Source organism: Drosophila subpulchrella, chromosome X, assembly GCF_014743375.2.
Source record: "Drosophila subpulchrella strain 33 F10 #4 breed RU33 chromosome X, RU_Dsub_v1.1 Primary Assembly, whole genome shotgun sequence".
NCBI classification, from domain to species: domain Eukaryota; kingdom Metazoa; phylum Arthropoda; class Insecta; order Diptera; family Drosophilidae; genus Drosophila; species Drosophila subpulchrella.
Window position 1 is genome coordinate 18,453,502 of NC_050613.1, and position 19,962 is coordinate 18,473,463.

At 36.1% G+C, this 19,962-nt stretch overlaps 1 protein-coding gene across 2 annotated transcripts in view; it reads left to right on the top strand.

The window, feature by feature from the left end:
- Positions 1-19,930, top strand: part of LOC119558355 (broad-complex core protein) — a 155,267-nt gene extending 135,337 nt beyond the window's left edge. The window contains exons 7-10 of one of the 2 annotated variants that reach the window (XM_037871857.1): positions 6,679-6,845; positions 8,403-9,951; positions 10,602-11,062; positions 11,914-19,930. In XM_037871857.1, coding sequence (XP_037727785.1) covers positions 6,679-6,845; positions 8,403-9,951; positions 10,602-11,062; positions 11,914-12,187 — 2,451 coding nt within the window. In that variant the 3' untranslated portion in view covers positions 12,188-19,930. The remainder of the gene's footprint in view (positions 1-6,678; positions 6,846-8,402; positions 9,952-10,601; positions 11,063-11,913) is intronic. The other variant, XM_037871856.1, reaches the window with a different exon arrangement.
- The last annotated feature ends 32 nt before the right edge of the window (positions 19,931-19,962 follow it).

Genomic DNA, 19,962 nt, shown 5'->3' on the forward strand with positions numbered 1-19,962 from the left:
TGCAAACTTCTGACTGAAATCAATATACCCTCTGCAAGGGTATAAAAAACAAATGAACAAACAAAAATTGCAAGTTTCGGCAAGAGAACCTTTTGACAAAATCGTTCGTTTCGGTTTTCATTTTTGGCATAGACATTTTTTGCAATCATGTTTTCGTTTTCAATTTTCATTTTCAATTTGTTCTAGCAGAAAAAGTGCTCAGGGTAAACACAGATTCTTCCAATACAATATAACTAATGAATGAACAGCAGAACAGTACAGAACAGAACATAAACAGAAACAAGCAACAAACAATATTTATATATGCATATATCGCTCAGTGTATATCTAGATATCTATATTATATACAACCAAATATATACAACAACTGCAACAGCAAACAACAACAATAGTACCAATATTTAAACACAAATCTAATTTACAAAAAAGTGTTGAAAAAGTTGATATAGAAATATGGAAAACAGACAACATAATGGCTGCGGAGGAAATGCTTTACAAACGCATTACGTACATACATAGAAAATGTTTACAATCGACTTATATTTTTTAATTGAAACGTATTTTTTTAATTAACTCTAATCAACAAGAACAAACAGCAAACTATAACGAGAAATGAGTAATAAGCGAGACAGTAAAGGATGATTTTTACACATTTAAACAATAGATGAAATATAAACGAAGAGCGAACCAAGTCAGTGCTTTGATTTTAAATTGTACCTATTTTTTTTGTTACCACAGGGTAGTTAAAAGTGTGGGTTTTTATACAATAAATAGACCCCCGCTTGAGGACCTTCTGCCCCTGCTGCCCCAAGAACACAATAAATGCCTTTTTTAAATAACTAAATAAATCTTAATTGCGCTGAAAAGTATGCCCCTATTTCCGAACTCAAGGATCAGAACTAGTTCCGAAAAAAATACGCATTTACCAATAGAACTCTCTCTCTCTCTCTCAAGTGACAATAAACCAAGACAAACGAACTGTTAGATAACTAGTTCCCAAAAACCAAACCACAATACAATCAGCGAATCAATAAGCTATAGACCACAATCTCATACACTGTAAATAGATAATTCTGACGAACGTAGTTCAGCGGAACTAGTTCCGGTCCCCGAAAATGTGGCATACATAAACGTAAAACGATTGATTGATTGAGCCACACACATACCTACACACACACATGTACCCTGTTGACGAATTGCCTTCTTCATTGATTTACATAATCACCTACAATACAAATAATTTAAGTACCCACAGTGAAAGGATCGATAGACCGATAAATAGAAACAATTATTAAATAAACGACAGACAGGACAGGAAGTAACAATTGATATTTACACCCAGCTCATAGATGTTTTCCACGTTTTTTACAGTGTTACAAATAAACCCAAAAACCACAAAACCAAGAAAATGCTAAAAAAAAAAAAGAGATAAAAATACCATTAAACAAATATGACAAATGACAAAGGAAATGAAAACAACTTGAGTTGTAGTCAAAGTATATAAAGATTGTTTGTTCGTAGTATTCGTAGTATATTTTTTGTATACCGCATGTGTTTCTGTTTGACAAATCCTTACTTTGAATATGCCTTTTTCTGTTCGTTAAGCGAAACTTGTAAGCGCAGCAAGCGGGACAGTGAAACGCAATAAACTAAACATAATGATAACTAGCAATTGGTTTCATCGGCGTATTAAATCAACCACAATAACAACATCAAGAACCCTAACAACAACCCCCAATAAGAATAAACAAGAGAAAAAACAAAAAATATGTTTGAGTGCCAAGCTAACAATTCGAGGACATACTGTACATAGATAAAAAAAACGAACCAAAAACAAACACGAATAAGTTTTAAAAATACACTGAAAATAGGTAAGTGATTTTGGGGGGTTCAGAAAAACTAGTTCTTAAAATTTTTCAATACTTTTAAATCATATTCAATATGATTTTTAAATTGAGATAAGTTGAAAAACAAAATTTTCTGTTCGCCCCCAAAAGCACAGCAACCATTACAAAACTTAAGAAAAGAATCGGTCAATTGAAAAAATTTCTTTTTCGACTTGAAACATGGTAAAAAAAAAACTATCCAGAAAAAACACAGCAAAACTTTTAAGCAAGTCTAAAGTAAGGCTAAACAGGAGACAAACATAGAACCAATTTTAAAAGAATATCAGTGCGGAAAAGACCCCCCCCCCCAAAAATATCCTCTCCAAAATGTACATTTCCCACACACAAAAACACAACGTACACACTTTTTGATACGCTAAAGTCAAGTTAAAGTATATGATATCTACACACTTATATATAGTAATATATAAAGAAAACAAATAGCAGGACATTGGAAACCTAAAAGAAAGCTTCAAAAGTTGTAAACAATTTTTTTCGGTATAAGCTCAAGACACTTACACACACACACACACACACACAGAGAAAGGAACTCACACATATACAGAGAGGCGAGGAAGCGGAAACGGAAGTGGAAGCGGAAGTGGGAAATTTAGGCTGAACCAGCGAGGAAAATTGTTAATACTACGTACATAGCTTGTGGGGCTTATTTTATATTTGTCGAACGACGAGGAAAAGCTGATCAATTTTTTGGAAATTAGCGTGGGAAAAACACATGAGAAAACCAAATAGAAAACGTCAGAAAAGGTAAAGAGGAAAGAGAGAAAAAACAACACTGTAGTGCCTACTCCCCTTTAAAACAAAACAAAAAACAGAATAAAAAATAAAATAAAAATCGAAAACCAAAAAAAAATATATATATACAATACATATATACATTATACATACTAAAGTAATATTTTATAAAAACGCGCAGAGCAAAAAGGTAAAAAAGACAAAAAAAAAAACAAAAACAAAAACAAGGAAGTCAAAAATGGAAATTGCAGTTTTTTTGATAGTTATTTTTTTAGCGAGCAATGGGAGGCATTGAGATCTATATATACATATATATATAACTAAATATACATACACACCTATACATTAGTATATCTCACACACAGACAACCACACCTACATTTATACAAAAAGTACTTACGGCATGTAAAAAAGAACTTAGTTTCTAACAAATGAAGGAAAAGGAAAAAGGAAAAACTATTAGAAAACTGCAAGGAAAATTTGCGAATTTTAGGCAGTTAGCTATACTACACTCGCCCACACACACACACACACTCAACCAAATCGAGATACAAAGTAGAAACAACAACAAAGTAGTTTTGCATATCCCCAAAAAGAAAATGAGAGAAAAGTTTTGGAACGATCAGAAATGGAAGGAAAAGCCACACAAAACACAGACACACAAGAAACCAATTTATCAAGAAATTAAACTAGTTTTTAGTAATGAAAGAGAATAATACTATTTTCACTGATGGAAAACACCACAAAACAATGTAAACATATTTAATAAATTTAAAACCCAAAAAGAAAAACCATATTTTCGACATAAGCTAAATGAAAACAAAAAGAATACATTTTTAACCTTCCTCAATAATTTTTGAAGAATATGGAACAAAAAGAAAACACAATATTAGTTTCCCGAGTAGTGGTTTTCGTTTCAATCGATCTTGAATTGGGAACTCAAGCCAAGCATCCAAAATAATTATATAAAATATAATACAAAATAGCAGCACACACGAAGTGGGACAGTTGAAAAATGAAAATGGGTAGCAAATTAATAGTTTTAGTAAACGACGGTTGAGAAAATTTTTGTAAGTTCCCTATTGAGGCTCATTCATAAATAATTTTACAAATATTTTTTAACACTTATTATTTGTTTGTTTTTAGACTTTTTTAAATATTTTCTCTTAAGTTATTGAACCTAAATCAATAAAACGCGTGGGGAAAACAGCTCGAGTTCAAGGCATTCCAAGGTGGATTTCCTCCGAAAAGAACTGGAATTAACGGGCTGTTTTCCCCCATGCAAAGGAACTGCCTAGCAAGAGGGTTAATAAACAGAGTAAGGCGGTTAAAAAACCACACAAAAATAAAATATATATGAAATTCACAACAAACCGAAATCCGAAGAAACGTTTAAACAGTAAACAATAACCGAAATAAGAGGATGAACAAATAGCTGCAATACGTTATGATTACGTCAATATGTTCCTACAATATAGACATACAAGATACATAAATAATTTATATAAATATATATTCTTAACTAACTGTAAACACACACCACACAGAAAACCAACAAAAAAAATGAGAATGCGACGGAAGAATTATACAATAATTAATTTAAGGCCGAGGCCGAAAAATTCACTAAGAGCAGCAGCGACTAACTAACTAAAACTAAATCTTAAATAATCACCTGCTTAAGTTTTATCAAACATTTTTCATTAACCTTATCCTAAGTTAAGCGATTTCCCATTATTTATTGAGCGAGCGTAAACTTAAAATGACTCTAAAATAATGCAAATTATATATACACACATATATATAGAACTATAAACTGCAATTTAAGTTCCAATCGATACAATTTAGTTTTCATTTATTTTTTTTTATAATTCGAAATAAGATTTTGATATTTTGTGGCTAATAAAAAGCAAATGAAAGAAACCAACAAAATCGAATAAAAATATATATAAAAACCATTTCACTCTCATGTACATTCCTTATTGTTTCACACACACACACACACACACTCAGCACCCATACCAACACACCCGAGCTGGAACTATACATATAGTTCTATATGGTACTTTGTACTCTATATGCCAGAGAGCTTGATGGGAACTCAACAGATATATATGGAAAATACCCAAAAAAAAAAAAAACAAAATAATTATTACTAATGAAAAAATGGAAGGTTAAAAATATACGCAAACTATATATTTTTTTCGTAGTCGAAACGAGAACTAAAAAACCAAAAGCACTGAGCAAGAATAATTACTTACAAGAACTCTCCACTCAATTTTCGACTCGACTCATTTTTCGAGTTGACCCAATGCTGAATAATAACTAAAAGAAACTCGAGAACTAAAAACTAAAGAGAGCAGCTTATCAGGCACCAAACAAAAAGTAAGCAAGAAATAAAAAAAAATAGAAGCAATCAAGAAAAATATTTTAGAACGAAATGGAATTCAATTACTTACACGCAGTCAAACCAAAAAACATATTTTAGGCAATCCAAAACTAAAAAAAAAGGTCCCCACATTCAAACACAGAACAACAAATTTATATGAAAATTATTACAAGCATAACTGAAGAAGGGAAAAAATAAGAAAAATATTTAAGCAAAGCAAGGCATATCATAGTTTATAACAAAAAACCGAAACACAAACAAGTATGAAGATTGCTAAAAGAAAAGCCAAGAGAAGAGAAGATTCTGAAGGGTTCCAGAGAAAGGCCTCCAAAGCAGTGTTGATTTCTAACCAAATCCCAATATTATCCCAAAGTCCCCAAAGAATGATAACCGAGAAAAATGGATGGCTAATGAGAGGGAATCAAGACAGCAAGCTAAAACTAGAGAGAAAAACAAAAGAAAGTGGAAGTAATTACATGCAGAACATGAAAACCTATAGGATCAGCAGGAGGATCAGTCATATATAGCTAGCTATATAGTCTATAGTCTATGCCTAACAACATTTCAAGTAGTCGAGCGATTGAAAAGATATAACATAATGAGAACCTAAGAACTTGTTCACACACGCGACACTCACACACTCTTACACACAAATACAAGCAGAGTAAAGAATGAAAACAAAGAATGAAAGAAGCAAGTGGAGAAGCTAAAAGATGGAAAACAAAAAAGAGATGAAGAAAATGAAATAAAATTCTAAATAAATAAAAATATTGAAAAATATTTTTCACATCTCGAGTTTTTATTGAAGAACGTGGCCGCGCCATGGATAAGTCTATATATTATGAAGATCATATAATATATTATATATCATAACTGAATATTTTTACACACACTTTTTAAAATTCTGAGAAAACGGTCTTTCAAAATTTTATCAAAAATGAATTTTTTGGAATTTATTCTGGAAGTTTATTCAAAATAGTTTTTGTTTTGGCAATATGAACTATTCTTTATATCAATTTTTTTCTCATTCCATAAGGATTTTTATTTTCCTTTGAGTTAAGTTCTTATCTATTCGATAATGCACCCACGAAAATCATTTGAATGAACAACAAAATTAAAGAATCTGGATCTCTTTGTAAGACTGTTTTTTAAGAACTCTACTTTAGTCCTAAGTAATCTTTCGTTCCCAAATGTACTCATGACCATAGATAGCAGTCACGTATGTAAGTATACTTATCCATTACTCCAGCAGCTTCTTCTCCTTTTCTCTATCGACTTATCGTTTCGACTCTTCCGTACTTTCATTTGCCATATCTGCCAGATAGTTTGTCCACATCTAGATGTCTTTTTGTGTGAGCTTTTAAGTGTTTGCTTGCCTTGTATTCAGTTGCCTTGCATGAGTTGGAAACGTAGCCCCCACCCCTCCCCCAGGAAATAGATCTCAATACCCAAGACAAGCCAAGGACTTTCCCCAGCAGTCTAGCAGACCCCCTAGAACTAAGGAATACTTTATTTGAGCCCCGACCTCTGACCCAAAAAAAAAAAAAAGAAGGAAAAGAAAACACAAAAAGCAGAACAGAAAGAGGCACTGCACACCATATATCGATTGTACCGCCAGAACCCCACTGAATATACCCATTTCTGATCCCACAGCTGCTCCGCAACTTCAGCTCTCCGATGAGCGCGATGGCCGCCAGTCGCTGCCCCACCCCCTTCGCCTTCCCCTTCTCGCCCCTCGGCCTCAGCCTCTTCGACATCGATCCGTCCAGAATTCTCAGCCTGCTCCACCACCAGACCTGGCTGGCAGAAGAGGCCCTCAGGTGAGTGATCCCATCATGTGGGGTAAAAGTGAAAAACCAATAACAATTATGGTAATGCAACTAATAAGATACGGATATTAAACGCTCTCGATAATGAAACACCGATTAAAAAATGCGAAAATTGGTAAAAGAAATAATTTACCCTAAAGTGATAATTTCCCTTACAATAATAAGCAAGCTGCCCAAAACAGTCGATCTTTAAGCTGTACGCCCTGATTTGGCGAAGCTACGATTGAAAAACTGGAAAGAAAAGTCGCATTTTTGACTAAATTCTGAATCTCCTATTTTTGACGAGAATCTGAAACACTTTTTTCGCTCTAAAAATTCATTCAGTTTTTTGGCTGCCATAACAAAAATATAAGTCAGAATGAGAAATGTCATACCTCGTTAAGCTCGTTGCTTAATGTCCAATCTATTGGCATTCTAACCTGAAAATTTTTCATTTTTGCCATTTTTCGCAAAAAAAGATGATGTAACCCCTTACAAAAAATGCGAAAATTGGGCAAAAAATAAATTTTCCTTAAAGTGATTGGGATCGTTGGCATATTTAGCAAGCTGCTCAAAACAGTCGGTCTTTTAGCTGTACGCCTTGATTTGTCTGAACTACGAATAAAAAACAGAAAAAAAAGTCGCATTTTTGACAAAAATATGAATCTCTTAGTTTTGACGAAAATCTGAACACTTTTTTGGCCCTAAAACTTCCGTTTTTTGGCTGCCATAGCAAAAATATAAGTCAGAATGAGGAATGTCATACCTCGTTCAGCTCGTAGCTTAATTTTCAATCTATTGGCATTCTAACCTGAAAATTTTTCATTTTTGCCATTTTTCGCAAAAAAAGATGATGTAACCCCTTACAAAAAATGCGAAAATTGGGCAAAAAATAAATTTTCCTTAAAGTGATTGGGATCGTTGGCATATTTAGCAAGCTGCTCAAAACAGTCGGTCTTTTAGCTGTACGCCTTGATTTGTCTGAACTACGAATAAAAAACAGAAAAAAAAGTCGCATTTTTGACAAAAATCTGAATCTCGTAGTTTTGACGAAAATCTGAACACTTTTTTGGCCCTAAAACTTCCGTTTTTTGGCTGCCATAGCAAAAATATAAGTCAGAATGAGGAATGTCATACCTCGTTCAGCTCGTAGCTTAATTTTCAATCTATTGGCATTCTAACCTGAAAATTTTTCATTTTTGCCATTTTTCGCAAAAAAAGATGATGTAACCCCTTACAAAAAATGCGAAAATTGGGCAAAAAATAAATTTTCCTTAAAGTGATGGGGATCGTTGGCATATTTAGCAAGCTGCTCAAAACAGTCGGTCTTTTAGCTGTACGCCTTGATTTGACTAAACTACGATTGAAAATCCGGAAACAAAAATCGTATTTTTGACTAAAATCTGAAACCCTTGTCCTGGGTAACCTTCCATAAGGTGGTGAGATAGTTTTTCAAATCGTTTCTAAGATATAGTTGCATTTTAAAACTTTTATTGAGATAGTTAAATAATGGAATAAGTTAAAAATGCACCTCGCAACCAGAGTATTCATGATATACGTTCCCCGCAGGACTCGTGGCCTGCTGGCGGCGCCCAAGGACTTTCCGCACCGCTTCACCACACTCAGCGACCTGCTGACCAAGGACTACCAGCCGGGTCAGCCGGCGGTCACGGCCACGGCGACGGCGACCACCGCCACGCCCTCGACCAGTCGGGGATCCGGATCCGGCGACACTCAGTACAAACACGCACAGCAACCGCAGCAACCTCAGGCGGGCGGAGGAGGAGGAGGAGGGGGTGGTGGCCAGGCGACGGGCGCGACCTTCAACCTCCGCTACCCCACGCCCACCGCCTTCTACCAGCAGCAACAGCAACAGCAGCAACAGCAGCAGGGAAAGGGGCTGAAGTCCTCGCCCTCGCCGCAGCAAATGGCCACCAGCTCCACGACGGCCATGTCCAACGATTCCGGCGAGGATAGCTGCAAGAGGAGCTCGGCGGACAGCGACGAGGTGACCATCATGGAGCTGCCCAGCGAGCGGAGTGCCCAGCTGTACAAGGAGTCGCTGGAGCAGCTCCTCCAACGCCAGCGTCGCACTCCCATCCTGGCGGGATCGGTTTCGGTATCAGGATCTGGTTCGGGATCGGGATCGGGTTCGGGATCGGGCAGCGTGATCGTGGATGCCGCCGGCTTGAGGCAGTACACCCAACTTCTGTTGGCCGGAGCAGCCGGTGGCAGCTCCGATCTCAAGGAGAAGAGCTCCTCCTCCTCCACATCGTCCACGCCGCCTCTGCTCACCCAGCAGCTCAGCCAGATGCTGAAGAGCCCCTCGGACACCTGCTCCTCGCTGTTCAGCTCCTCGGGCGGCGGTGGACCAGGATCAGGAGTCACCGGCGGCGGTGGTGAGATCATCGAGGAGGAGACCCGCTGCGTGGTGTGCAATGCCCACTTTCCGAATGTGTGGCTGCTGGAGCAGCATGCCGCCCTGCAGCATCCGCATGTGGGTCCCGGCGAGGAGAAGCCCTTCATTTGCGAGCAGTGCGGCCAGTCGTACCGCTACCGCAGCGCCTATGCCAAGCACAAGGAGCAGAATCACCGGGCCCGCCTGCCCGCCGACAAGCTCTTCACCTGCGACGTGTGCGGCATGCAGTTCCGCTACCTGAAGAGCTTCAAGAAGCACCGGCTGAACCACGCCCTCGAACGCCTCCATGGCAAGAAGAGTGTGGGCGTCATTGGGCGACTGGGTGGAGCCGGAAGTGCAGCCTCTTCGCTTTCCGTCTCGGTGGCGGCGCCCACTTGCGTTTCCGCCTCGGGATCGTCGGTGACGTCGGTGGACCAGGATGTGGTCACCAGCTCGCAGGAGCCCATGCTGGCCGACGAGGGCGAGGATCTGCGGGTGAATGTGAAGCGGGAGGGCGGCCCCTGCGCCGACGAGCAGGCAGCCGAATCGGGCAGCGGCCGGGCCACCAACGATATCGAGGAGCACGAGCAGGACAACACCATCGACTCCGCCGGCATCACGATGCTCTACCAGGACAACAACTCCTCGGCCTCGGCCTCCACCAGCGCCACCGAGCCGAACATCAGCAGCTCCGACGGCATTCATAGTACAAACAAGCGGGTGAGTGCTTTTAATATATATTTATCATACCTCTAAACTATATACTAAAATATAAAGTCAAGAAAATTATACATATGGTTTTAAAAAAACACTTTAAACTATATGTATGTGCTAATAAAATATGTAAGAGAGTGTTAGAAAATCATAGAGATTGGTGTAAGTTTACAGATCTATTGATTTAGACGAAAAATGATATAAGTAAAATCAAAAGAGATTTCCTTTTATAAACGAAGACTGATTAAAACTACTTCTCTTAAGAATTAAATAACAAATATATTATTATATATTTTTTAAATCTGCTTTAAATAAAAAGAAACACATTAAGAACGTTGGAAAACCACATTAAACAACATTTTTAAATACACAAATTTAAAAGAAAGTTATCACAGTTTAAGAGTGTGGTTAAGTTGATAGATCACTTCATTCAGAAGTATTATATCTAATACAAATTATTACTTACTAATTACTTGTATCAAAATTAAGGAATCATTTATTAAGTTAAAATCAATTCTTTAATTTACATTCAATAAGAGGAAACCATTCTCATATCAACTTAGGGCCAAAGAATTAATTACCCATCTATAAAAAACCGATTTTCCAATATAATCATTATACATATAATCTAAATTCCGAAATACCTTATCTTGCAGTCGCGCCTGCACCACTTGGAAACGGATCCCTCCTACCCTCACCACCACCACCACCACCACCATCACCACCAGCATCCGCATCAGCACCACAATCCGCAGTCGCAGCTGCCGGGCCACTTGGGCCACGTCTCACTGCCACTGGTGGCCACCTCGGCTGCCGGCTCCTCATCCTCGGCGGCTGCTGCTGCCGCCGTGGCCGCTGCCACCGCAGCCGCTGCCCAGGCGCAGGTCAATTCCGGCGGAACCGGAAGCGGTGTGACCGGAAGTGGCGGCGGCGGCGGTGGAGCAGCGGGCGGTTCCGCCTCGAGCGGCGGCGGTGGCATCAGCTCACTCAGCTCGCTCACCTCGCTGATCAACGCCGAGCGCATTCCCAACGAGCAGTTCCTGGGACTCAATCCCCAGGAGGCCTCCATTCTCAACTTCTTGCGCGTCGATGCCGCCGAAAGACAGCGGGACAAGCGGTGAGTCCTTTGATCTTATGATAGAGCCCACACTGCGGATGGGTAATATTAACATTTTAGAAAAAGAAAAAAAATTCTAAAATATTATAAAAATGGTGCTTGGGATCTTTTTGATTATCATTAAGATTATTATATATGGATCTATGTTAAAAAGGGTTCTAGACCCACACTGCGGATGAGTAATTTTACTATTTTAGAAAAAGAAAACATTTTGAAATAGTTGAAATTTTAAATTTTATTATAATGGATCATGGGATCTTCTTGTTTTTAATACGATTTTTTCTCATTTTTTTGTTTTAGATTTCTATGTTAAGAAAGGTTTTAGACCCACACTGCGGATGAGTAATTTTATTATTTTGAGAAGTAGGAAAGATTTTGTTTTTCTGAAAAATATGCTGAGCCCATACTGTAAATAAAAATCTTTAGTCGTTTATATTCATTTATCAGTAACACTAGCATATTGAAAAATTAAGAAGGATCTCATCGATTTATATTTGATAATTTACCAATTATTGTTTTTTTTGTCGGTATGTTTTTTTAGCTGAATTAACTTCCCATGTTCTTAAAAAACCTCATTTATTTAGTAGCTAAGATTAAACAATAAGTCAAAACATTAAATTTTACTTAGAGTACTCAAACTAAATTTTAAAAAATTGTAGTTATGATAAGTAGTGACCTCTCCGATTTTACAAACATACCTTATTAGTCAAGACTAAAAAGTGATTCATATAATTTGCCATGGCAAGGCCTATCTTTAAAATAATTAAAATAAATGTTTATGATTTTAGTATTAATATTATTAATTATTTTTTAAGTAAACCATGACTAATTGGCTGAGTTTTTCCTTACAGGCCTGCCACCTCGCGCTTCGCGTGCCCCTTCTGCGGCAAGTGCGTGCGCTCCAAGGAGAACCTGAAGCTGCACGTGCGCAAGCACACCGGCGAGAGGCCGTTCGTGTGCCTCTTCTGCGGCAGGGCCTTCGGGGGCAAGTCGGACCTCACCCGCCACCTGAGGATCCACACCGGCGAGCGGCCGTACCACTGCGAGTCGTGCGGCAAGTGCTTCGCGCGGGCGGACTACCTGTCGAAGCACCTGACCACCCACATCCACAATGCGCCGCGCTGAGATGAGGCGCGTAGGAGACGGCTCCTACGCAGATAAGGAACCAGCTCCAGGATCAGCCTCTACACACCGCCACACACACCCCCACACACCACCACCACCACCACCACCACACAGAATACAGGATACAATGAAGCCTATGTATAAATCCTATTATTACCAGAAGCTCTACGATTAGATCAATGTAAACACATTTTTTCGCCAGAGTTCTATACTTTTTTTTTTTTTTTTTTGGTGCAAGCTAGTGAAAAACAAGAAAATTACGGGCAACTAATTAGCACGGGTATTAAAGTGTTTAAGATTCTGAATATATACACCTATCTCTCTAAATATATAAATATTATGTGTGAGTTAGGATTACGATTATAATCATCGTAGGCACACGATTACGTTTTTCTACAACCTATGATTAAGTGCTGAAATGGGAACGAAATGCGATTTGGTTCTGTAAGACAACCTTATTTCAAACACATTAACGAATGAAACAGCCACAAACAAATAGCAACAAGCATTGCAATAGCAATAAACAAAATAGTCTGTATTTTCTACCGAAACTACCGAAACAAAAACGAGGGGCATATGTACCACACACACAATGTACCGCAAGATCTGCCGTTGATATACACAATAGATAAAATATATTTAATTTTACACCGATCTATAGAAGCTAAACTAGCAACAATTTGTACAAACAAACAAGAAATAAGCGAGAGGAAACTAACTTTGCAAGAATCAATGCAATAACTGAGAGAACTCTGTTACCTACCACAGAAAACAATAAGCTAATTGGGATTTTAGTTAATCGTAGTGCAGCAACTGTACGAAAACTAAGCCAACCAACAACCACTAAATGTAAAAACAATGTTTCAACGATGCAAGCATTATTTATTCTTCGGTTGACCGATCTACAAATATGTTCAGGGGGTAAGTCGAAGTTGGTTTCTAGGATTATTGTAAAAGCTAGGAGATACTAATGGGATCTACCACCGTCAATAGTTTAATTTATATACAAAGCGAAGCAAAGCAAGGCAAATCATAACTAAAAAAAACAAACATAGCAACAATTAACAATTACCAATAGCAATTACAATTAAAACTGCAACTACAACAACACAAAACTAACTGTGATCACAACAAGAAAACAACATTGAAGTTTTAACTAACCTACAAACAAGCTGAACAGGCAAGAATAGTTTATAGCGATGGCAACCATGGCAAGCAATAGAGAAATTGGACGGTGATGGCAACCCTGCTGCCGCACCGTTCGTCCGCTGGAAACGAAATGTGCAATTAAACAATAAAAACAATAAAATAGGGAAAGCCCATAGGTCAAACATGATTTCTCAACAGATATTTGCTTCATTCACCTTAGTTCAACACAGTACACAGAGAAAATCAAAAGAAATTTAAAGGATAGACAAAAAACAAACCACAACCTTGAACCAAGAACATCGAATTAAAGTGTAAATGAAAATCCAAAAAACCGAAAGAATTCAAATTGCGTAGAATGGGGAGTAGAATGAATAGTTTTTTGTATTAACTAAATGTCTAACGCACTAAGGAGAATATTTGCCGTACCAAAAAAGTGGAAAGTAAAACAAAAAATGAGAACAAATCAAAGTAAAGTGGTAGAAGTAAAGTAAATGAAAACTTTCACTGTGCCAAAAAGTTTCAAGTACCTCATAATTTAACTAAATATTAAAGAGAATCAACTAACCACACCGAAAACAGCCCACAAAATCCACGAGCAGTCCACACACACACGATCCACACGATCCACACGCCCCCAAAAAATAAATATATATCCCGTAACGAAATGAGTCTAGACAGGAAATGTCAAAGCGTATAATTACATAGAAGCTGAAAGCTGAAAGCGAAGCGTTAACTAATCCTAATTTACCAACCGGAGAGGGCTAGAGAATAGTTAGTTAGATAGAGATAGGGATAGAGCTAGAGATAGGGACGGCGATAGGGACAGAGAGAGAGATGGCAATAGCGTTAACGAAGGCGAGAGAGAGAGAGAGCGCATAAGGAGATCTACCATCCACCGGGGATCCCCATATCGTACATCTATTCTTGTACGCCTACGGTGAGATCCCCGATTTTCGATTATATTTTGTAATTTATTTATTCTCCAGCAACACAGTTCTGCCTACAATTTCTCTCCAAACTTAAGTGTTCAATTTTAGCGAATATATATTTGCCTTGAGAATATATATGTACCTATGTTATGTGATAGTTTAACGAATTAACCGCACCCTTTGAGTTATGCCTTCTAGATACAGCATATTTTGCCCAACTACATTATGTTTTTATTGTAAAGAAAAGACAACAATCGAATCGTTTTTTTAAACCGATTCGTTAGTTTTTCATTTTCGATTGTGTCAGTATGTGAACCGTCAAAGATCAGGGCCTCTAGCAAATGTTATAGTTTTAGTTCATTATTATTATCAATCCGAAGTGAATTTTTGAGTGGAACTAATTCATAGGTTTACCTTCTTTCGGTTCCCGATTTCTTCTTTAATTACTATTTATTTTCTAACAACATGCTACTGCAACAACAAACAAAAATCAACAACACTGCCTTTTGTAAACACACAAAAACCAGCAAGTATAATGCAAAATTTGTAATCTTACTATTTTAAGTTACTCTTTTTTTTATACCATACCTATTAATTTTTGTATGTAAACATCACAAATGCCGAAATCTTTTTGAGAAACTCTGTTTAATTTTTTTATTTTTTCAAGCTCTAATTTAAGTTTTTAAGCACAACAACAACAATAAGCTGTGAGCTGTGTATGTGAATGAATTATTTGTGTAACTATTATTACAGTTATGACACTCTTGATTATTATGATTTTTTTGGAAACCCTTATTATTTTGGAATTATTATTTGATAGTATTTATTAATAAAGTTTTTTGCAATGAACACTGCTTTTGTTTGACCATCTCGGGCACATCCGTCGATACGAAACCATCCGTCGATTTTCACCCTTGGTTAACCCATTATATTTTGTGTTTATAGTTGAAAATGCGCCTTAAAAGAATTTTAGGAAACTAAGGTAAGAAACGTGGAGAAACAAAAAAAAAACGTGTCATTGATTCTCCATTTCGGTAAGATACGACAAAATTTAATGTAATTAAGGAACCCAAAAAGCAAAGCAATATTAACAAAATTAAAGAAAGCCCTAAAATTAAAGTAATTTTTTCATAGGTGTGTGTGCAAGTAAATGTTAATAAAAACAAAAGGAAAAAGAAAAAGAAAAAGAAAAACTATGAAATACAAAATAATCACCATCAAAATTAAGGCGAAATTTAATTGAATAGAGTACTGGAATTTTTTTGTGAGTGTGCTAAGCGGAGAGGAGCAAAATTGATTTTAAGCCAAAAATTGGAGGGATTCAAGACTCTTATTTCGTATATACATACATATACCTATATTACAAATTTACCACGTAGGCAGTTTTTTTAAGGCATTGACAAACATGCAGGAAAATACGTGTAACAGAAAATTACATTACAAAATTCAACAACGAAAACTTTTGGCATTAACAATTAATGCATTTTTAAATACAATATTTATTGATATACCTAGAATTAAAGCCCAGCAACAACAACCAGGCGATAGCGGAAGCGGAAGTTAAATCCAAATAAGACGGAAACGGAAATGGGAAAATAAAAATGAAAGGAATCCAAATATTATACATAGAATATATCTATATACAGATACATAAATGTACACGTGGTTTTCGGTGTCTATTACTTATATAAATAGATATATATACATACATTATATACATACATTATATTATACACATGACGTGCATATTTTGAAACAAATACAAGAACCCACAAAAGCCCAAAAAAAGTAAATATAAATGTTGTTCATTTGACTAATACGCGAAAGCAACTCAACCAAACAAAAATATATACTAGCATATATTAAAACTAATGGTATTCCACTCCCACACGTACACTCACCACCGGGGACACCCAAAACGGGGTGATCTATAGATCTTGGGTATACCTCACCAAACTCACAAGTCTCATGATTTTTCAAAATATTATTTCGATGACCTAGAGTTCGTACATTGTATTATATGGTATAATATTTATCCTGCCGGAATTAGCATAATTAACAACAAAGTCCTAGTATCTCAAGCTTTATTAATCTATTTTCAACCGTCATCATCAATCACTTGACCTTGGGTGTCCCCAAAATCATTTAGCAAATACATGGAAGTTTTAATGTAATAATACAATTTAACAAAATAAAACTACGATTTCATGAAATTAAGACAATTTCGAGGTTTCACTTGCAAAAAAAGAAAAGGCATAACCATATAACAATGTTCTATATTGTAGTCAAAATCATTTTAATCAGTTTTGGTTACACTTTGATTTCGTGTTGAGCAAAGACAAAGAATGGAATACGAGAATTGCGTTATGATGAAAAACAATTTTAACTTGTCTAAAACCAATTAAATTGTTAACAGCAACTAACTCATGTATGTAAATACATTAAATGGATACCATCTCAAAAACCAAACAAAATATACAAAAAAAAAGGAAAGACAAAAAACAAAGACGATTGCGAAAACCAAAAGCAGAAGCATAATAAACATAAAATGTAGTACATGCAATATATTTTTCGGTGTTAGGCGTCTTTTTGAGATTTTTACAGAATACCAAACAAAAGTCCCTCAAATAAAGTCTATAAAGTATAATATTTCATTGTTGATGTTGTGAGCAAACTAAAGTAAACTAAAGCAAACTAAAGTAAATTGTATTTATTTCTCCTACTCTCTCAACAGTCTCTCTCACCTAAGCTCTAAACTTTAGCTGTCGTGTCTCTTTAAATATTTATAGGGGTTTACATAAGTCTTAGGAGACGCGGAAACAGTGGAAAATGTTTCAAACATTTTTTTTTATATATACATAAACAAGAGATTCGGTGTCTACAAATTATACGAAACTTAAGATGCAACTAAGAAAACATTTTTAGATCAAATTCGAGTGGTTAAACGAAGGGATGAGAGCGGGGAGAAAAGCTGGAGTGGCAATTCGGAAATGGGAGGAAATACTTAGCAATAATTCTGAAATGACCTCAATCAAATATTTTTTAAATTTTATATATTTTAGTCGTGCGAAAAGAAAACTCAAATGTGTAAATAAAACTTTAAATACATACAAAATCGAAATAGCAAAATAAACAAAATCTAAAACAAAAACCAAAAAACCAAAAAACAAAAAAAAAACACATAAAAATGTCTCTCGAACGAACGAAGAAAGAATGTGATATTTTTCTAAGGTGTACTACAAAACAAAATGAAGAAAACAATTAAGAAAACAAAAATCAAAGATGCAAAATTCTAATAAAATATTTAACACTTTTACTGAGAACCAGAAATAGAGCAAGCCCACATAAAATAGAACAAATTGCAATAGAGACTGATTTTTGACATCATCTCATCGACATCACCACCAATAAAAAAACGAAAATTGTCATTAGATCAGATCAGTGGATACAAAAAACCCAAGGAACTTTCACTGCAGTTACAGTTTTAAATAGAAAATACTGGAAATGTGGGTGGGTAAGATTCGGGGAGTTGTTAAGTGCGATTCGAAGTCCTTTGTATTTTAAATATCAAATAATTTGAAGTCGCCCGGAAACGTTCTTAAAAGTATGCAAATGAAATATTTCACAGCACACTTTTAGGTGCTTCTTTGGGTTAAATCAAATCTTCAGAGATTTAAAATCACAAGAGAATTAGAATCACTCGGTATATCTCGAATCGATGAGAATTGGTATTAATTTCCCTTTTTTAGTTTCCGGTTTTAGCCTTTTTTGAGCTATTCGATTGCACAGTGGGTGAGGGAAATGGAGAGAGTATGAGAAAATATGGGTGTGAAAGGTATGGAATTAATGGAACCAATTCGGGACGCATCGCGTCAAGGTTAAGGTTTACAGATGGGACTTAGAAGCAATGTTAGTTTAGGCGTGGCAAGGTGAGGCAAAGAGTTGGAGTTGGGTGCATTCGCACAGAGTTGTAATTATTTTTGTGATAAAATCCGAAGCGCAATTTTTTTCTCCAACTGTATGGTAGGTTAGAGGTCTGTACATAGGCGGGGCTAAGAGGGATCGATTGGCGGAGGGTGAGGTGAGAGTATGTTTATGAAGGTGCTACGAACAAAGACGTAATTGAAAATGTGATACAGTTTTTTCCTTAACCTATTTATTGAGCGGTACGCAGAGCAGGGGACAAGAACGGAAGCGGAAACGGTAACGGAACGGGAACGGGAAACGAAAGCGGAAACGGAAAAGGGTGAGGTCGCGGAAGCGGAAGGAGCTTAGCAATATGCTTTACAAGCAAACAGACTTTTATTCAACATTTTTAATGGTTTTTATATGGGAAATATGAAGAGAAAGTTTTTCTTTCGGTTCTTTTCAACCTTCTTTCAGTTGACACAGGAAAATGAGACACCACAAAAGAAAAAAAAAAACGCATCCGCAACCACAACAAAAACCACAGCAGAAAAAGGCCAGAAGAGATAATTGGGGAAATTGTAAAAAATTTACACTTTAGGAAAATCTCTAAATTTTAAGCTTTCGGTGTTTTTAAACCAAAAAAAAAATAAAACTAACAAAAAATAAACAAAAAAATACAATAAACAATGGCAAAACGTAAAAATTAAACGACAACCAAAAAAAAAATTAGCGAAAACACACGAAAATTTATATATATATATTTCGATATTTAAAACTTCATTCGGAAAGAAAAGCAAACATTAAAAATTTTGAGCAAACTCTCGGTGTTTTAAAATTAAGCGCATGCAAAACCACATTACACTAAACAATTAACTAAACCCAGAGTAAACAAAATAATAAGTTAAGCAAACAGACGTAAACCAAAAACAAAAACCTCTTTCACTTTCGTGTCTTTGACTTAAAACCAAAAACTAAAGCGTCAAAACAAGCAGACAAAAAACCAAAAACAAAAAATATTAAGCATATTTTTAAAATGTAATTTAGCACAAAAACCAAAAACAAAAAACGAAAAAAAAAAAACAAAGCGAAAACGCAGAAAAGAAAACACAATTTTTAAACTACCAACGTATTGATGTGTATTTGATAAACCAAATCGAAATTGTAATGAAATGAACAGACAGAAATGCGAAACAAAAATAATTGAAACGGAACTAAGCAAATTAGACGAACGACTTGTTTTCACATCTCTCAGATATTTATTATCTTGCGTTTTTCGGTTTCAAATTCGAATCTTGCGTTGAGAACGATTAAGAAAGAGAACTTTTACAAAACTACGAAATGCAATGCCTGCCAAAGAATTAATGTTTTTAATGCGAAATGCAAAGGAAAACGACAAACAAATATTACTTATATGCAACCAAACAACAACAAACAAAAGTTCAATAAAGCCGTTCCAATAAAAAGAAACCAAATGAAAACTGAGAACAAAACAAGCAACAAAAATCAAACTTGTTCGGAGATCTTTTGCGTTTCCTTATACAAGACATTTACGACGACTAAAAACTAGATCCAAGAAAAAAACTACTGAAAGACGAACCTTTTTTTTGCAACTAACTTGAAGAATGCAAAAATGTAAGGAGAAAAACATAACTATTTGTCGTGTACAAGTACTTATTTGTATTTAACTAATAAAGTGAAATGTTTATTGGTTTATTTTTAAAACAAAACACCACCATTTTTATGCATTACATTATAAAAAGAAACAACAAGCAAATAAAATAAATTACA